The sequence below is a fragment of the Babylonia areolata genome, chromosome 4 (assembly GCF_041734735.1).
Source record: "Babylonia areolata isolate BAREFJ2019XMU chromosome 4, ASM4173473v1, whole genome shotgun sequence".
NCBI classification, from domain to species: Eukaryota; Metazoa; Mollusca; class Gastropoda; order Neogastropoda; family Buccinidae; genus Babylonia; species Babylonia areolata.
In genome coordinates this window covers 2026664-2045696 of record NC_134879.1, presented here as the reverse complement: position 1 = coordinate 2045696, position 19033 = coordinate 2026664, and the positions used below count along the sequence as shown (strand labels likewise).

Below are 19033 nucleotides of genomic sequence, written 5' to 3'. Positions count from 1 at the left end.
ACGTTTTATAAATCAAATCCACACACATTAAAGCCTTCAGATCAGCATTCAGTTCTACTCTGCTCAAGCGTACACCCTCATCATGCCGAAAACGCGACGTAATGCGTATGATGCAGCCCTCAAATTGAAGGCGATCAACCTAGCAGACGACAGTGCAAGCGACGAACCAGCAGCGACCTCCACCTTCATGTTCATGAAGTGAAAGCGAGGCTGAAGTCAGTGACAAGACACTGAAGACCAAGATTTCAGTGGATTCAGTGAGAAGGATGACGTTGAATAAATGTGACTATCCCTAAATTATGGATCTTATTTTCGTTGTGTATATTTATTATTTTTTTGTGGCACTAGCAGTATTTTCACTTGCTTTTCTTTGTGTTGTTCCCGCTTGTGTTTATTTCATAACCTACAGTATCGACAGCTTTTCTGTAGTATCAGTATGTGTTCCGGTACCGGAAATAAGTGCGGCTTATAAACCGGTGCGGCTTATATATGTATAGAGTTAAATTTTTTCCTAAATTTAGTGGGTGCGGCTTATATACCAGTGCGCTCAATAGACCGAACTTTACGGTATGCCAAATACTTCAAGAGCTCTGTTCCTTCTGTTGCAGAATGCCTTTGTGTCCATCTACCTCATCAACTGCTTCACTACGCTGATTGACCAGGCCAACTCTGTCACTGACATGGCCGGCACTGCCCACAGGTCTGTTTGTGCTGTACCTCGGTCTGCTGATAAGTCATTTGTCTGTTTCAACGACGGGCGCGATAGCCGAGTGGTTAAAGCGTTGGACTGTCAGTCTGAGGGTCCCGGGTTCGAATCATGGTGACGGCACCTGGTGGGTAAAGGGTGGAGATTTTTACGATCTCCCAGGTCAACATATGTGTAGACCTGCTAGTGCCTGAAACCCCTTCGTGTGTATATGCAAGCAGAACATCAAATAGGCACGTTAAAGATCCTTTAATCCATGTCAGCATTCGGTGGGTTATGGAAACAAGAACATACCCAGCATGCACAGCCCCGAAAGCGGAGTATGGCTGCCTACATGGCAGGGTAAAAAACGGTCATGCCCACTCGTGTACGTGCGAGTGAACATGGGAGTTGCAGCCCACGAACGTAGAAGAAGAAGTAGAGGAAGAAGAGACCAGCTCTGAGTGCTCTGCAAACACGGGAGTCATTTGTACAGCAGGCTGCTTACCGGGATATCGACAACTGACAACTGCGATTGGATGCTCATCATTTGTTTCCTGTGTCGTTCAGTTGGGCACCGGTCATGTGTGTGTGTGCTCGCACGCACATACCTACACCTCACATGCATGCACACACAACACATAACAACTTTCATACACACACACTCTGACACACAGACACAGCTACAGAGATGGACAGACACACACACACACACACACACACACACACACACACACACAACACAAACACACACAGACAGACTCACAGACACACATACACACACACAGAGATAGACCAGCACATATGCATGCTTCCATACAAATGCAGAGGAGAAAGTCGAAAAGCATTGTCACTGGGTCAACTGCCCAAGTGGCTGGCAAGCATTGTGCATGCAGGGTTAAAAAAAGACAACAGAAAAAACAGATAATATATATATATATCAATCATCAACGTGTAAACATTTTTTGACCTTGAGGGTGTAGACGCCAATAGGTCGTTGAACTCCAACAACATGTGTAAACATGTCAACTGAGTTGGCAGTCCCTTATTATTGTTTTGACTCGTCACTCAGCGACTCGTTTTCACAACCCTCCCATGTCCCCCACCCCTCTCTCTCCATCCCCCCCCCCCCCCCCCACGCCCCCACACTCACTTCATCACTCTACTCCTGATTGTATTTTGACACTAAGGGAGACAGTTTTTCACAGTTGTTTCCTTTATCGGAGTTAATAATTTTCAAGATTATATATATACTCTGCAGACTTAACCATCCCAGCATCTTGTATTATAATGTATCCAGCTTGGAGGTGAGGTGTGGAGTGATGGCCTAGAGGTAACGCGTCCGCCTAGGAAGCGAGAGAATCTGAGTACGCTGGTTCGAATCATGGCTCGGCCACCGATATTTTCCCCCTCCACTAGACCTTGAGTGGTGGTCTGGACGCTAGTCATTCGGATGAGATGATAAACCGAGGTCCCGTGTGCAGCATGCACTTAGCGCACGTAAAAGAACCCACGGCAACAAAAGGGTTGTTCCTGGCAAAATTCTGTAGAAAAATCCACTTGGATAAGAAAAACAAATCAAACTGCACGCAGGAAAAAATACAAAAAAATGGGTGGCGCTGTAGTGTAGCGATGCGCTCTCCCCGGGGAGAGCAGCCCAAATTTCACACAGAGAAATCTGTTGTGATAAAAAGAAATACAAATACAGATAAACACACTAGATAAACACGACAGGAGTTACGGTAATGTAAGGATGTATGACTGCATCTCTCTTTACGTTGCCTGTTTTTTTGTTTTGTTTTATTTGTTTTTTGTTATGTTTTGGGGGGGCGGGGATCTATATTTTCCATATTTACTTTATTTTTGACTCACTTGTGTAAACAAAGTGAGTCTATGTTTTAACCCGGTGTTCGGTTGTCTGTGTGTGTGTCTGTGTGTCCATGGTAAACTTTAACATTGCCATTTTCTCTGCAAATACTTTGTCAGTTGACACCAAATTTGGCATAAAAATAGGAAAAATTCAGTTCTTTCCAGTCATCTTGTCTAAAACAATATTGCACCTCTGGGATGGGCACAAAAAATATTTATAAAAAAAAGAATCCAGATTATATGCAAAATGAATTTACTGTTATATTTGTATTTTGTTTATTCTCTAAACTTGGCACTTTGATCTGATATTTTGACACAACAGCAAGAGCAGTCATTCTTTATCCTTGTTTGCTAAGCATGGAAATTATATTTCTGGTGCATGTCTTTGGTGCAGGTAGTAAAAAAGGGAAATTAATCTGTAATTAATGCTGGGGGGGTGGGGGTGGGGGAGGGGGGGTTAATTTGCTTTAAACTGATCTTTCTCATCTTGAACATTACATTTTGAAATTATACTCACTAAATAAAAAGCTTGTGTGTTTTACTCTCAGTGTACAGGGCTTTCACTTTGTTCATTCGCCCAAGTGGTCTTTTTCGGAAAATACTAAAATCAGTACTATGAGTGGACTTTATAGATCTATTGGCTGAGCCCTGAAGGTCATGGGCAAAAATCAGTTGCGTACACATATTTATACATAGTCAAAGCGTGTGCTTATATTCCTCGCGAACGCGAAGGACGCCATTTTATTTCAAGTTGTTGACCTGCCCGTTCAATCCTATATTCAATCGACAATACACGATAACATGTGATGGAAAGTCGGAGAAGGAGACCGTTAAATATTTATTCAGTTAAAGATTTGTGAACGCCTCATCACTGACTGGATTATACCCCAAACTGCCATAAAAATATCCACAAAATTAATCGAAATTCACAGTTAAAAATAACCATGAGAGTTAATACCCTTGATGAAACATAAAAATTTCCAGTCTTGACTTTTCTCACAATTAAGACCCTTTCACTTCATACGACGTTTAGAAGTACTTGCACTTGGCTCTACATGTTATTAGTTAACAGAATACTCAATTTTCATATCAACTTTAAAACTATAAAACTAGAATGAACATAAAGGAGAAATTGAATCAACCGTGTCGTACATTCCCGGCGGGTGTAACTAAACTTGTAGGCCTGCATCTGTCTGGATCCAGAGAAAACAGCTAAATGTTGCAGTGTGATTACAGCGATAGCCATGTTTCCTTTACCGTGGACTTAAAAAGAATTCTTAATTGCCCTTAAAGATTTTTTGAGTGCCCAAGATACACCAGAATAATATGATTTAAACAGCGTTCTCACTGCAAATACCGCAGTCGATTTATCGCCCTTAAAAAAAGCATGTTTAATTGTTAGATTTTGAATGTCAGTGAAGGAGCCACAATAGCGTATTGAGTAAGACAGTTTCTTCTCACCCGAAGACACGGGGTTCGAATCTTCCTTCAGGACTTTTCTTTTTTCTTTTCTTTTTTTTTTTTTTTTTTTTTTTAACCCGAAGCTTGATAATAACAAATACAGAACACATTTTAACGATTAGATTTTTTTTTTTTTTTTTAAAGTGTATCACAAGTGAGTCTTGAAAGCCTTGCCTCTCTTGTTAGTTTATTTTTTTTGCTGATGTTTATTCTGTTTACCCTTTTCTTAGGCCAGTGCAGAAAGCTTGAGTACCAAAAAAAAAAAAAAAAAGAAGAGGGATAAGAAGTTCAGCAAATGTGAGCTGTGACTGCCGAACAAAAACTAGAGAGGCAAGGCCTTCAAGACTCACTTGTGATCAATTAAATCCCCTAGCATTAATTACAGAGTACTTTCCCTTTTTTACTATCTGCACCAAAACGTTTGCAAAATAAATAAAAATTCCATTAGCAAAAGAAGTTAGCAAAAGAAGTTCCTGTTTGAACAAAAAATGATAATAATGACTCCTCTTGTTGTTGTGTCAGAATAAGAGGTCAAAGTGCCAAGTTTAGAGAATACAAAAAATATAAATATAACAGTAAATGCAGTTTGCATATAATTAGGCTTCTTTTTTTTTCTTTTCTTTTTTTGTGCCCCTCCCAGAGGTGCAATATTGTTTTAAACAAGATGACTGTTAAGAAGTGAATTTTTTCCTATTTTTATGCCAAATTTGGTGTCAACTGGCAAAGTATTTGCAGAGAAAATATCAGTGTTAAAGTTTACCACGAACACACGGACACACACACACACGCACACGCACACACACACACACACACGCACGCACACACACACACACACACAGACAACCGAACACCGGGTTAAAACATAGACTCACTTTGTTTACACAAGTGAGTCAAAAAACAAACAACAAACAAACAAGAAAGTTGTGGGCACTGTGTTGTGTGTGCACAGAATCGGGCAGCTGGCGGAAGTGATGGGGCGACTGCGGTCAGATCAAGAGCAACAGGAGGGTCGAGGGTTTCCTGGTGATGATGATCCCAGCAGGTGGGTTGCCCGTGTTTGGCTGCTGCTTCTTCCGAGAACACTTTGATTGTGTGCATTTGTGAAATTCCCATGTGTACGTATGTGTGTGTGTGTTTGTTTGCATGTGTGTGTGTGTGTGTGTGTGTGTGATAGAGAGAGAGAGAGAGAGCAGAAAAAATTAACAGTTACTCTGTGTAGCACCACCCTTAGTGATGGAAGAATGTAGCATTTCACATGAAAACTGGTGGTTGTTTTGTTTTTGTTTTTTTTTGTTTTTGTTTTTGTTTTTTTTTCTTTATGTTAATATAAATGTTGTCAAAGAGCTATGTTTCCATGGTTTCTTCTTCTTCTTCTGCGTTCACTCGTATACACACGAGCGGGCTTTTACATGTATGACCGTTTTTACCCCGCCATGTAGGCAGCCATACTCCGTTTTCGGGAGTGTGCATGCTGGGTATGTTCTTGTTTCCATAACCCACCGAACGCTGACATGGATTACAGGATCTTTAACGTGCGTATTTGATCTTCTTGCATATACACACGAAGGGGGTTCAGGCACTAGCAGGTCTGCACATATGTTGACCTGGGAGATCGTAAAAATCTCCACCCTTTATCCACCAGGCGCCGTTACCGAGATTCAAACCCGGGACCCTCAGATTGACAGTCCAACGCTTTAACCACTCGGCTATTGCGCCCGTCGTTTCCATGGTTTGATTTTGTTTTATTAAAAAGAAGTATAAGAAGAAAAAAGATAGACAATTTCAGACTTGATGATAAAATGATCACTTCTTTGGTGTGATCTTAGATTGACAGACATTGGAAGAAAAAACAAAAACATACTTGATTTCTTCAGTGACGAGCTTCGGCAAAACTTGGTCTGACTGATTGACTGATGCTGCTTGGTCAGCAGATGGTTTTTTGGGGTTTTTTTTGGCAGTGTACTGGTCGGCTTATATCACAGATTGACATAAGTTTGCATTTGGGCCAACAGCAAAGTGAGAGCTGTATTATCAATGGTTTTTCCAGTCAATGGGAAACCATTTACAGCTTAGTCTTTTGTGAAGGACTATGACTCTCAAACTAGGAGGCAAAATTGCACTGGCTCTTAGTGCTGCAGCCTTGTGGGCTAGTTGGCCTGTGGGAACCATCCCAACGCCGACTGTCCTAAAACCCTCTTGGCCGAGAGAGTGGGGATGTACTTGGGCAAGACACTCTCCATTATAATCAAATTCTAGCCCAAATAGTCGGAACAGCAGTTGCCTCCTCTGCTGTTCTGATGGTCATTGTCGGACACGACTGACTATCATATATACAGGTCAGAGGCGTGCCCAGAATAATAGAATAATTCCTTTTCTGCTCTGCATGCTTTACGTTTTTTTCCTTCACTAACTTCACATGCTGTGTAAAGAACCTCTGTCCTGAAACCTGATGGGTGCAACCGCCGAGTAGTTGAAGCATTTGAAGCTTTCTTTTTTACTGTAAGCCATGGCATGTAGTTAATGTTTCATAGCTGTTTACATTTCATTCTCTCGGTTTTTTTTTTCTGTCTGCCATATAGTTTGTTTCATTTGTATTTGTATTGTATTTCTTTTTATCACAACAGATTTCTCTGTGTGAAATTCGGGCTGCTCTCCCCAGGGAGAGCACGTCGCTACACTACAGCGCCACCCATTTTTTTTGTATTTTTTTCCTGCGTGCAGTTTTATTTGTTTTTCCTATCGAAGTGGATTTTTCTACAGAATTTTGCCAGGAACAATCCTTTTGTTGCCGTGGGTTCTTTTACGTGCGCTAAGTGCATGCTGCACACGGGACCTCGGTTTATCGTCTCATCCGAATGACTAGCGTCCAGACCACCACTCAAGGTCTAGTGGAGGGGGAGAAAATATCGGCGGCTGAGCCGTGATTCGAACCTGCACACTCAGATTCTCTCTCGCTTCCTAGGCGGACGTGTTACCTCTAGGCCATCACTCCACATAGCTGTTTACATTTCATTCTCTATTTCTTTTTTTTTTTCTTTTTTTCTTTCTTTTTCAGCATTGAACTCAGTGTAGGGTATGATATTCTTGATTAACACCTTGTGTGCTTGCTTGTAAGCTTGGCTTGTTTTTTGTTGTTGTTGTTTTTTTATCTTAATTTGTCTGGAGCAAAAAGACGAAGCTTTTCATCAGCTTTGTTCTTGTTCTCTGCTTTGATGGTCTTGTCTTTAGTTATTATTATGAGTGAAAGTTTGCACCCACGTCTACACATGCTGGCACATGTATACAACCCCCCTCCACTCACAATACCAACAGTGACGTGTTCACGCATACTTGGACATGCGTATACATTGTTATGCCAGTAACAAATATATTTTTTATACACATACAGTACTCTTTCATAGAATTATTGGTGCATTGATGACTCATTCTGGTCAATCATATTGAAATATTGTATGAAAAAAAAAATCTCTTTCTGAAAAGATCTTATCAACTATCCAGAATTAAACATTTTGTAGATTCACGTTATTGAAAATCTTTCTTCTATGATTATACTAATGCTTAGATAGTCTGGCATTCAGCTAACAGAAACATACTAAAACCATTACAGAGGCTGTGTAGACAAGATTTGAAACTGATCCTTTTAAGATCTTCATCATGTCTACACAGAGTCAGCATAGACAAGGTCTGAAACTGGTCCTTCCAAGATCTTCATCATTGACTGATGCTGACCGCAGATGGTCGTTCTCTACCCAAAGAACTCAAACTTTTCAAAGTACAAAGTCATGTCTAACCGTGCCCTCTCTTTATAACCAACAATGCTAATCCACCCATTCAAAAAAAGAACCAAGATCCCCCCTCCTAAAAATAGAACTTTTAAAATCGGGTCTCACTGATTCAGTTAGTTGTTTATGCTGAGTTTGCCCATGTGGCTTTGATATGTTTCCCCAATAATGTTTTTTTTCCCTGTGTCTTTATATGTTGTTCGTTCTTTAGTTTAACGTCTTTTCACTGTTAGTGATATTAGACGAGGGAAGGAAAAAAATCGAGTGGGAGGAGGGGGGTGGGGAATTACTGTGTAGGCATACGAGTAAGTGAAAGTGTGTGTGTGTGTGTGTGTGAAAATTATTGATTTAAGTTTTGTTTAGAAAAAAAAAACCAAAAAAAAACATAACAATGTAACATATTTCTAATGAAAAACTAACAACTATAACAGCGAACCAGCTGGACTATTTAACAAGGAGTTGAAAAAGTCATACATTGGCGATGGACTGCTGTATATGCTGTCTACATCCCAAGGTTTACTCCTGTGTTAGCCCCATAATGTTGTTTGTCCCTGTGGTTTTCTTTGTTTGCCGCTGTAGTTTCACTCTTTGTTAGCCCGTCTGGCTTCATGCTGTTTGCCCCCATGGTTTTACTGCATTTGTTCCCCCCCCCCCCGCCCCCCCCCTCTGTAATTTATGCTGTTTGCCCCCATAGTTATACTGTGTTGGTCACCACCCCCTCCCCCCCACCCCCTCTGTAATTTATGTTGTTTTCCCCCGTAGTTTTACTGTGTTGGTCACCACCCCCCTCCCCGTCTGTAATTTATGCCATGTTTGCCCCCATGGTTTTACGGTAGGCTTGCCCCCATAGTTTTATTGTGTTTGTTCCTTCCCCCCCCCCCCCCTCCACATAGTTTTATTCCTTGTTTACCCCTGAGGTTTTATGCCATGTTTGCCGTCATTGTTTTACAGTACGTTTGCCTCCACAGTTTTATGCCATGTTTGCCGTCATTGGTTTACAGTACGTTTGCCTCCACAGTTTTATGCCATGTTTGCCGTCATTGGTTTACAGTACGTTTGCCTCCACAGTTTTATGCCATTTTTGCCATCTTTGTATTACTTAAATGCTGTGTTGGTTACCCCCATAGTTTTTATGCTGTGCTCATCAGAATGGATTCCTTCTCAGTGTCAGTGGGAGGACTGCTTTTCTCTGTGAAAGTGCGCCATCAGTGTGGAGTGCCCTCCCTTGTTCTGTGCTCGTCTGTGTGTGTGTGTGTGTGTGTTCTTTTTCTGTTCCGTTTTTTGTTGTTTTTTTGTTTTTTTTTATCTTGCTTTGTTTTTTGTGTGTAAGTTAGACACAGGATGTTCTGTGTAAGTTAGCCATTGATGACATTGTTACGGTTTATTTAACATATATACACAGGGCCTCGAGTCAGTATCTCATACTAAAACTAGCAAAAGGCACACCAGTGATGGTCAGGGGTGGGCAGGGAGTGTAAGCGTTAAGGGCACCTGACTTGTTTGGTGGAATGTCAAACATTCTGCCTTGGGTGGATATGAATGTTCTTGATCATGATATTTTTAGGGAGCTGATGAGATGGGACTGACAGGCATTTTGATGTCAGGTTAACATGTGTGCTGGATACCAGTTCCTTGGATGACCCGTGGTTTCTGATGAGTTAAAACCCTTAGGGGTCCCAGGAACTGTGTTGCCATAGTTCTGTGGGTCGCCCACAAGCTGCTTATTCTAACAATACCTGCATTGCTGCACACATACAAAGACAGGCTAGGCATAAAACCTTACACTCAAACTCGTCTGGGTTTCTGGGTCAAGAGGTGAAGGGAAGCAACTCTTGTTTGTTACAAATGATCCTGGCATACCAGTGCATGATTTTCACGTTTTTGACTCACTTGTGTAAACAAAGTGAGTCTATGTTTTAACCCAGTGTTCGGTTGTCTGTGTGTGTGTGTGTCCGTGTGTCTGTGGTAAACTTTAACATTGACATTTTCTCTGCAAATACTTTGTCAGTTGACACCAAATTTGGCATAAAAATAGGAAAAATTTAGTTCTTTCCAGTCATCTTGTTTAAAACAATATTACACCTCTGGGATGGGCAAAAAAATAAAAAAAGAAGCCTAATTATATGCAAACTGCATTTACTGTTATATTTATATTTTTTGTATTCCTAAACTTGGCACTTTGACCTCTTATTCTGACACAACAACAAGAGCAGTCATTATTATCATTTATGTTCAAACAGGAACTTCTTTTGCTAAGCATGGAATTTTTATTTATTTCGCAAACGTTTTGGTGCAGATAGTAAAAAAAAAAAAGGGAAATTACTCTGTAATTAATGCTAGGGGACGTAATTTATCACAAGTGAGTCTTGAAGGCCTTGCCTCTCTAGTTTTGTGTGTGTTCACACTAGACATTTTCAGAACCTCCCAGGGACCCAGTCAATGAGCAGTGTCATGGACGCACGCATGTTTATGTGATGTCAGAGGCCTTGATAAACGTAGAACTTTGCCGATGAGTGTGATTCATGTAGTTCATGTTAGAAAACAATTTCAGTTTCTCTTGGACATCCATACACGTTACACCGCATCTGCTAGGCAGGTGCCTGACAGCTGTTTAACCCAGCACACTTAGGTGTTGAGTGCATGCATACACATTTGTGTATACCTACCTATCTTAGTGGATTTCTGTTTCTTTTCTTTTTTTCTTTTTTTTTTTCTTTTTTTTTTTGCCACAGGACAACACTTTTGTTGCCATTTATTTATTTATTTATTCATTTATTATTATTATTTTATTATTATTATCATTAATACTACCTTTATATATATATATATATATATATATATATTATAATTATTATTTGTTTGTTTATTTATTTATTTATTTATGTAAGCTTATATATTATTTATTCACCTTTTTTTTCTTCTTTTTTTTTTCTCTCTCAAGGCCTGACTAAGCGTGTTGGGTTACGCTGCTGGTCAGGCATCTGCTTGGCAGATGTGGTGTAGCGTATATGGATTTGTCCGAACGCAGTGACGCCTCCTTGAGCTACTGAAACTGAAACTGTTGCCATGGGATTCTTTTTCAGTGCGACAAGTGTGTGCTGCACACAGGACCTCGGTTTATCATCTCATCCAAATGACTAGATGCTCAGTTTGGTTTTCTAGTCTTCCTTCTTCTTCTTCTGCGTTCGTGGGCTGCAACTCCCACGTTCACTCGCATGTACGCAAGTGGGCTTTTTACGTGCATGACCGTTTTTACCCCGCCATGTAGGCAGCCATACTCCGCTTTCGGGGGTGTGCATGCTGGGTATGTTCTTGTTTCCATAACCCACCGAACGCTGACATGGATTACAGGATCTTTAACGTGCGTAGTTGATCTTCTGCTTGTGTAAACACACGAAGGGGGTTCAGGCACTGGCAGGTCTGCACAGATGTTGACCTGGGAGATCGGAAAAATCTCCACCCTTTACCCACCAGGCGCCGTCACCGTGATTCGAACTCGGGACCCTCAGATCGAAAGTCCAGCGCTTTAACCATTCAGCTATGGTGCCCGTCTTCAATTCAATTCAATTCAAAATACTTTATTATCTGCTTCAACCAAAAACAGAAAATTTTCTTTAGGCTCACATAAAATAAAATGCCCGTCGGCAAAAACCAAACCCTTCACTTATCACTATGCACACATCAATTATGATGTAAAAAGAAAAACATGTGGGTAAGATACTATTACATTATGATTCAGAGTGCAACAACTGTGTGTGTGTTGCATGTGTGTCCGTGCGTGTGCATGCGTGCATGCATGTGAGCGTTTAAATCATTATAAAAAGGAGAGTATTCAGTAAGATAATAATAACATTTAAAAAGACAAATGCTCATCAACAGATAAAACCGAAAAACGAATGAGTAACTGGCACGCAATTCCTTGATCACAGCGTACATATGAACTATCATGTTAAAAGAAAACATTTAGGTAAGAAAACAAAAATTACATTTTAAGATAAAGTGAAACATTTCAATGATATAAAAGGAAAATATTCGGTAAGATAATTACAGATGACATAGATAACTGTTGCTGTGAGGAGTGCATGTGCTGTGGTCCCTCAAGCATTTTGACAAAGCTGGGTTTGCTGTGAGGAGTGCATCTCCTGTGGATGTTGTGTGTGCTACAGGTCAGCTCAAGAGATGCACACCATGGAACCAGCTTTTGAAGTGGAGTCTGTGACCTACGGACCGCCCAAGTCCTCCACTGTTCTGTGCAGAGGTGGGTGTGGTCTTGTCCTGACAGCTTGGCACCACCTTCTTCTTCTTCTTCTTCTGCGTTCATTCGTATGCACACGGGTGGGCTTTTACGTGTATGACCATTTTTTCCCCGCCATGTAGGCAGCCATACTCCGTTTTCGGGGGTTTGCATGCTGGGTATATTCTTGTTGCCATAACCCACCGAACGCTGACATGGATTACAGGATCTTTAACGTGCGTATTTGATGTTCTGCTTGCATATGCACACGAAGGGGGTTCAGGCACTAGCAGGTCTGCAAATATGTTGACCTGGGAGATCGTAAAAATCTCCACCCTTTACCCACCAGGTGCCGTCACCGTGATTAGAACCTGGGACCCTCAGATTGACAGTCCAGTGCTTTAACCACTCAGCTATTGTGCCCGTCTGCTTGGCACCACCAACACTAGGGACTGCTGACAGACAGACTGGGACTGAGGCAGACGATCTTTCGTTTTGTGTCGTATTTAACCCTTTGAGCCCTGACCACTGCTTTACCGGTGGTGGAGGGAAATGACATAATGCCTAGCCACCGGTTGAGCGGTGCGTAAACACTTGTGTCGTGTTTTGCTATTGGTTGACTTATATTGAAGAGCCAATCAGAAAAACCGTAATATTCTGACGTCGGCGAACGTAGTACCAACATGGCCACGCCTTTTCACTGTGTTTTGTGCATGTGCTTTGGATAAAAAAGATTGATTTCTACCATGAAGCGTGCAGAGTCTCAACCTGACACACCTCCTTTGATCAACTGATTCTGCATGCTCAGATTCATTTTCAACATCACTGTCTTTAGCAAAATCGTCCGATTTGAATTCCACCTCACTATCAGAGTAATCATTGTCATACTCTACTTCCAATAAATCATCAAGCATATCAATTACTTGCTGCGTTGTGTACAGTTGTTTTCTCGCACATTTTGCCCATGATTTCTGCCCAGACGAGCCAGGTTGAGACTGCACACTTCAAGTGTTTACGCACTGCTCAACCGGTGGCCGGGCATTATGTCATTTTTCTCTACCACCGGTAAAGCGGTGGTCAGGGCTCAAAGGGTTTAATACCAATTATTTGCAAAAATTTGGCTCAGGAGCTCAGGCAGAAGGGTTAAAATTGCTCAGGAACTTGGGGCTCAAAGGGTTAACATTCAGTACAACTAGATTTCGTTTTCTTTCCTTTTCAGTCGACTTGAACCTTTCTGTTTTGAAGGGGGGCAGGGTGGGGGGGAGGGGGGGGGGGGAGAGAGTGCGTGTGTGTGTATGTTATGGATGTCTTTTTGTGTTTGGGGTTTTTGCTGTTGTTGGTTTTTTTTTGGTTATTTTGGCTAAATGGTTTATTTGTTGTTCATTTGGCGATATTTTATAGTATATTGTATTTATTTTCTAAACTTTATTTGCTGTTTTCTGTCTATTTTAATGTTTTCATTTAATTGGGTTTTGGACTCTCTCTCCATATGTACAGTCTGTGTTTGCTGTTTGTGTGTGTTGTTCAGTGGTTAGCGACAGTAAAGTTCCATTACAATAATGTATTCTATTCTTTTCACCTTTTTTAGTTTGCTATTTGTGTGTGTTGTTCTGTGATTATCAACAGTAAAGTTCCATTACAATAATGTATTCTATTCTCTTCTACTCTGACTAATAGTCATGAACTCACTCCGGACGAATGGCCCCGATTGACGCCCTACTGTTTACAACTGTTTCAGATGAAGGAATCCGATCAGGGCTTTAGTTAGTTTTGAATTTTTGGAGTGGCACCTAATTTCCATTATGACGTTCTGAATTTGATCCGTTTCAAACTCTGTGTGCTTTTCTGGATTCGTTTACAAGTCATCGGTGTGTGCCAGTTTTTAATATAAAAAAAATATGGATACGTTCATCATCTCACTGTAGGACAGCAGAAGGGTGGACGTTTGTCCCCAACTAACTGGTTATGTTACTGATCAGTTATGAAGTTTTCAGTTAATAAATTCTAGCATTTGTTGTCTGGCAATTTTATTTCTTACCCATGCAAATTGGTCACCCGTGGGGAAAGTCAGGGGAACGAACTGGCAGTACTGAGTGAGTTAAAAGTTTCCTTACAATAATGCATTCTGTTGTCTTGTTCCGAGACTTAAGGGTGTTATTAAAGTTTCAATACAAGGATGCATTCTGTTGTCTTGTCCTGGGACTTAAGCATGTTATTAAAGTTTCAGTACAAGGATGCATTCTGTTGTCTTATTCCGGGACTTAAGGATGTTATTATTAAAGTTTCAGTACAAGGATGCATTCTGTTGTCTTGTTCTGGGACTTAAGGATGCTATTAAAGTTTCAGTACAAGGATGCATTCTGTTGTCTTGTTCTGGGACTTAAGGATGTTATTAAAGTTTCAGTACAAGGATGTATTCTGTTGTCTTATTCTTGGACTTAAGGATGTTATTATTAAAGTTTCAGTACATGGATGCATTCTGTTGTCTTATTCTTGGACTTAAGGATGTTATTGAATTTTCAGTACAAGGATGCATTCTGTTGTCTTATTCTTGGACTTAAGGATGTTATTATTAAAGTTTCAGTACAAGGATGCATTCTGTTGTCTTATTCCTGGACTTAAGGATGTTATTGAATTTTCAGTACAAGGATGCATTCTGTTGTCTTATTCTTGGACTTAAGGATGTTATTAAAGTTTCAGTACAAAGATGCATTCTGTTGTCTTGTTCTGGGACTTAAGGATGTTATTATTAAAGTTTCAGTACAAGGATGCATTCTGTTGTCTTGTTTTGGGACTTAAGGATGTTATTATAAAAGTTTCAGTACAAGGATGCATTCTGTTGTCTTATTCTTGGACTTAAGGATGTTATTAAAGTTTCAGTACAAAGATGCATTCTGTTGTCTTGTTCTGGGACTTAAGGATGTTATTATTAAAGTTTCAGTACAAGGATGCATTCTGTTGTCTTGTTTTGGGACTTAAGGATGTTATTATTAAGGTTTCAGTACAGAGATGCATTCTGTTTTGTTCTTGGACTTAAGGATGTTATTATTAAAGTTTCAGTACAGAGATGCATTCTGTTGTCTTGTTCTTGGACTTAAGGATGTTATTATTAAAGTTTCAGTACAGAGATGCATTCTGTTGTCTTGTTCTTGGACTTAAGGATGTTATTATTAAAGTTTCAGTACAGAGATGCATTCTGTTTTGTTCTTGGACTTAAGGATGTTATTATTAAAGTTTCAGTACAAGGATGCATTCTGTTGTCTTATTCCAGGACTTAAGCATGTTATTAAAGTTTCGGTACAAAGATGCATTCTGTTGTCTTGTTCTGGGACTTAAGCATGTTATGTTCTGGGACTTAAGCATGTTATGTACTGGGACTTAAGCATGTTATTAAAGTTTCGGTACAAAGATGCATTCTGTTGTGTATGAATGACGGTTGTTAAAACCAACTGTTCAGACCTGACGGTACAGCTGCAGTCCGGGTCCAACGTGCTGGTGACGGGGGACAGCGGCTGTGGCAAGAGCTCCCTGTTCCGCGTCATCGCCGGCCTGTGGCGACCCACCGCAGGTACGACAGTCAGGCTTTGTCGGACTTTGTTTCAGTTTCTAGACGGGCGCAATAGCCAAGTGGTTAAAGCGTTGGACTTTCAGTCTGGGGGTCCCCGGTTCGAATCTCGGTGACGGCGCCTGGTGGGTAAAGGGTGGAGATTTTTCCGATCTCCCAGGTCAACATATGTGCAGACCTGCTAGTGCCTGAACCCCTTTCATGTGTATACGCAAGCAGAAGATAAATACGCACGTTAAAGATCCTGAAATCCATGTCAGCGTTCAGTGGGCTATGGAAACAAGAACATACCCAGCATGCACACCCCTGAAAACGGAGTATGGCTGCCTACATGGCGTGGTAAAAAACGGGCATACACGTAATAGCCCACTCGTGTACATTCGAGTGAACGTGGGAGTTGCAGCCCACGAATGAAGAAGAAGAAGTTTCAGTTTCAGTTTCTCAGGGAAGCGCCACTGCCTTTGGACAAATCCATATATACACTACTGTTTTCTGGAAAGAATTACTGAAACTGAAAGCCTTTGTTTCCTCAATACACATCTCTTTTGCGTTAGCCAAGAGGGATAAAGGGCTACTGGCGATGGGATGGTGCCCAAAGGCCAGCTATACCCACTGTGTTAGCCAAGAGGGATAAAAGGCTGTTGGCGATGGGATGGTGCCCAAAGGCCAGCTGTCCTCACTGTGTTAGCCAAGAGGGATAAAGGACTATTGGCGATGAGATGGTGCCCAAAGGCCAGCTATACCCACTGTGTTAGCCAAGAGAGATGAAGGGCTATTGGCGATGGGATGGTGCCCAAAGGCCAGCTCTCTGCCAAGGCTTACACCTCACAAAGTACAATACATGATTGATTTTCTTTTTCTGTCCTCGGTTTTCATACATTGTCATTTGTTATAAACCTTGTTGTTGTTTTTTCTTTCTTTCTTTCTTTTTTGATGGTTTTGTGTGTGTGTGTGTGTGTGCGTGCGTGCGTGCGTGCGTGTGTGTGTGTGTGTGTGTGTGTGTGTGTTCCTTGGGCCAAATTGACGGTTAGTATTTGTGAAGAGTTTTGAGCATTTGATTCAAGTTTTGTTACGTGGAGCTCAATAGACGCGATTGTTGGCTGGTCTCAGGTTACGTGAACCGACGTCTGCAGCAAGGGCCCTCAGGGCTCATGTACCTGCCACAGAAACCCTACCTCACCACTGGCTCTCTCCGGGATCAGGTGAACGCTGCTGGTGTAGCGTGTGTGTGTGGGTGTGTGTGCTGTAGGTAAAGGTTTGATGGGTTGTTCATTTGTTACCTGCACTTGTTTTCCTCCTCTGTCATGTTGTGAGAGCCCATCAGGGAGGTGGAGTCTTTCATCTACTTGGGAAGCGTGGGGGCACGGGCTGAGACGTCACAGCCAGAATCGGCAAGGCAAGAACAGCTTTCATCATGCTCAAGAACATCTGGGCATCTGGAGCAATCAATATGAAAACCAAACTCCGCATCTTCAACTCCAGTGTGAAGTCAGTTCTGCTCTACGGATGCGAGACATGGCGGACAATACAGACGATGCAGCAGAAGATTCAGACATTCTTCAACACCTGTCTGAGGCGTATCTACAAGATCCGATGGCAGGAGAAGATCCGAAACGAAGATCTGTGGGAGTGAGCGGGACAGGAACCAGTGGCCAAGCAGATACTGCGGAGGAAGTGGGGCTGGATCGGACACACCCTCAGGAAGCCAGCATCCAGCATCACACGCCAAGCCCTGGTCTGGAACCCGCAGAGAAAGAGGAAGAGAGGCAGTCCTCGCAACAGCTGGAGGCGAGATACCGAGGCAGAGCTGAAGCAGCAAGGGACCAACTGGACTGGAATGGCCAGAACAGCCTAGAACAGAGTGCGATGGCGAGGGGTCGTCGATGGCCTTTGCTCCACCAGGAGCGATGGGCATAATGAATGAATGATGTTGTGCAAGAAAAAAGTGTTTGTGTGTGTGGATGTGCAGATTCTCGTGTGTGAATGTAAATTTGGTGTGTATATATGTTTTTATGCGTTCTTGGTTATGTTTGTTTGGTATATTTGTGTGTGTGTGAATATGTATGATAGCATGTATGTGTGTTCTACAGAAGGCAGTCTAACAAGGTGTCTTTCTTTTTTTTTATTGAACATAATGGAAGGTGACAAAATTCTTGATCACGAAAACAATATAAGGAAAATTAGGATTCCTAGCCAGCTCTCTCAGTTGATCAGTTATTTTCAATGGATGATAAATTACATGAAAAATGAAATATGGGAAGGTGTTGTTGATAATGAGAGAACCAACGCTTTACAAAAAAAATAAGCGCTTTTTAACAGTGAAGAGAAGTAACCCTGTCCACTTACAAGGCACACGACTTCAAGTCAGTGCTGCTTGTGCTGTGGATTCAGCTTGCAGACAGGTAAAGAAAAGGTGCATTTGAACAAATCCACACACTTCCTCCAAAAAAAGGAAGTTCTGGACTAACCCTTATACCGATTATTTTACATGAAGACACAGCAGCAATGTCAGGGAAAATGTGGAAACACAAAGCTTTTATTAACTCTCTCCATACGAACGGCGAAAGAGATGACATTAACAGCATTTCACCCCAATTACCATCATCAAAATATTGCAGGCGGAAGGCTCTTATACTGAAGAGGTGAATGTTGACAAAGAATACCACAATTCTTACGACGGAAGCTAAAGGTTGGGTCATTCAGACACCCACTGGACATCCGAGGGGTCTGTGTAGAGGAGAAGAGAGGACTGGCCGTACTGAGTGAGTTAAGGGCTATTAAGAAGGGATGTACTAATGTAATATCATGATTGAAGAAATGGGAAGTATTTGATATCAAAGCTTTTTGAACTGGGAGAAATACCTTTGTATGCAGATTGAATAGGAAGATACAGACATCGAATATTCTTAAAATGCATGCCTCAAGACACACTGGGGCAATTGCTGCGCCAGACGATAGGGGAAAGAATGAAAGTGATCAGTTAAGGTGTGTGGGGGAAAGTGGTGCATGAAAGGTAAATATGAGTGGGTGAAAGAAGAAAAAGAAAGATGTGGGCAAAAAAGAGGAGGTTGGAGGCCCCACTAAAAAAAAAAAAAAAAAAGATATTTTTGGTGTTATTTTTATGACTACTTTTTTATTATTGTGTTGTCATTTCCTTCTTCTTTTCTTTAATTTTATGTTGTTTTTATACGTTAATTGTCTAGTCTTGCAGAAAATCTTAATTGTCTTTTTTTTTTTTTTTTCAGATTCTTTTCCCTCACACAGAAGCAGATGTAATTCCAGGTGAGGATACCTCTTGTTTTAGTTCGGAATGTTTCTGGCACAGTGATATGCTGTCCAAAATACACACTCACACACACACACACACACACACACACACACATTTCTGACACAGTGACATGCTGTCCAAAATGCACACACACACACACACACACACA

The 19033-nt window shown here is 41.3% G+C and overlaps 1 protein-coding gene across 2 annotated transcripts in view; it reads left to right on the top strand.

Moving 5' to 3' along the window:
- LOC143280777 (lysosomal cobalamin transporter ABCD4-like) overlaps positions 1 to 19033 on the top strand; it is a 48753-nt gene that overhangs the window by 17920 nt on the left and 11800 nt on the right. Inside the window, exons 9-15 of one of the 2 annotated variants that reach the window (XM_076585451.1) lie at positions 609 to 700; positions 4965 to 5057; positions 7071 to 7088; positions 11964 to 12055; positions 15489 to 15599; positions 16707 to 16798; positions 18842 to 18878. In XM_076585451.1, the coding sequence (XP_076441566.1) occupies positions 609 to 700; positions 4965 to 5057; positions 7071 to 7088; positions 11964 to 12055; positions 15489 to 15599; positions 16707 to 16798; positions 18842 to 18878 (535 nt within the window). The remainder of the gene's footprint in view (positions 1 to 608; positions 701 to 4964; positions 5058 to 7070; positions 7089 to 11963; positions 12056 to 15488; positions 15600 to 16706; positions 16799 to 18841; positions 18879 to 19033) is intronic. The other variant, XM_076585452.1, reaches the window with a different exon arrangement.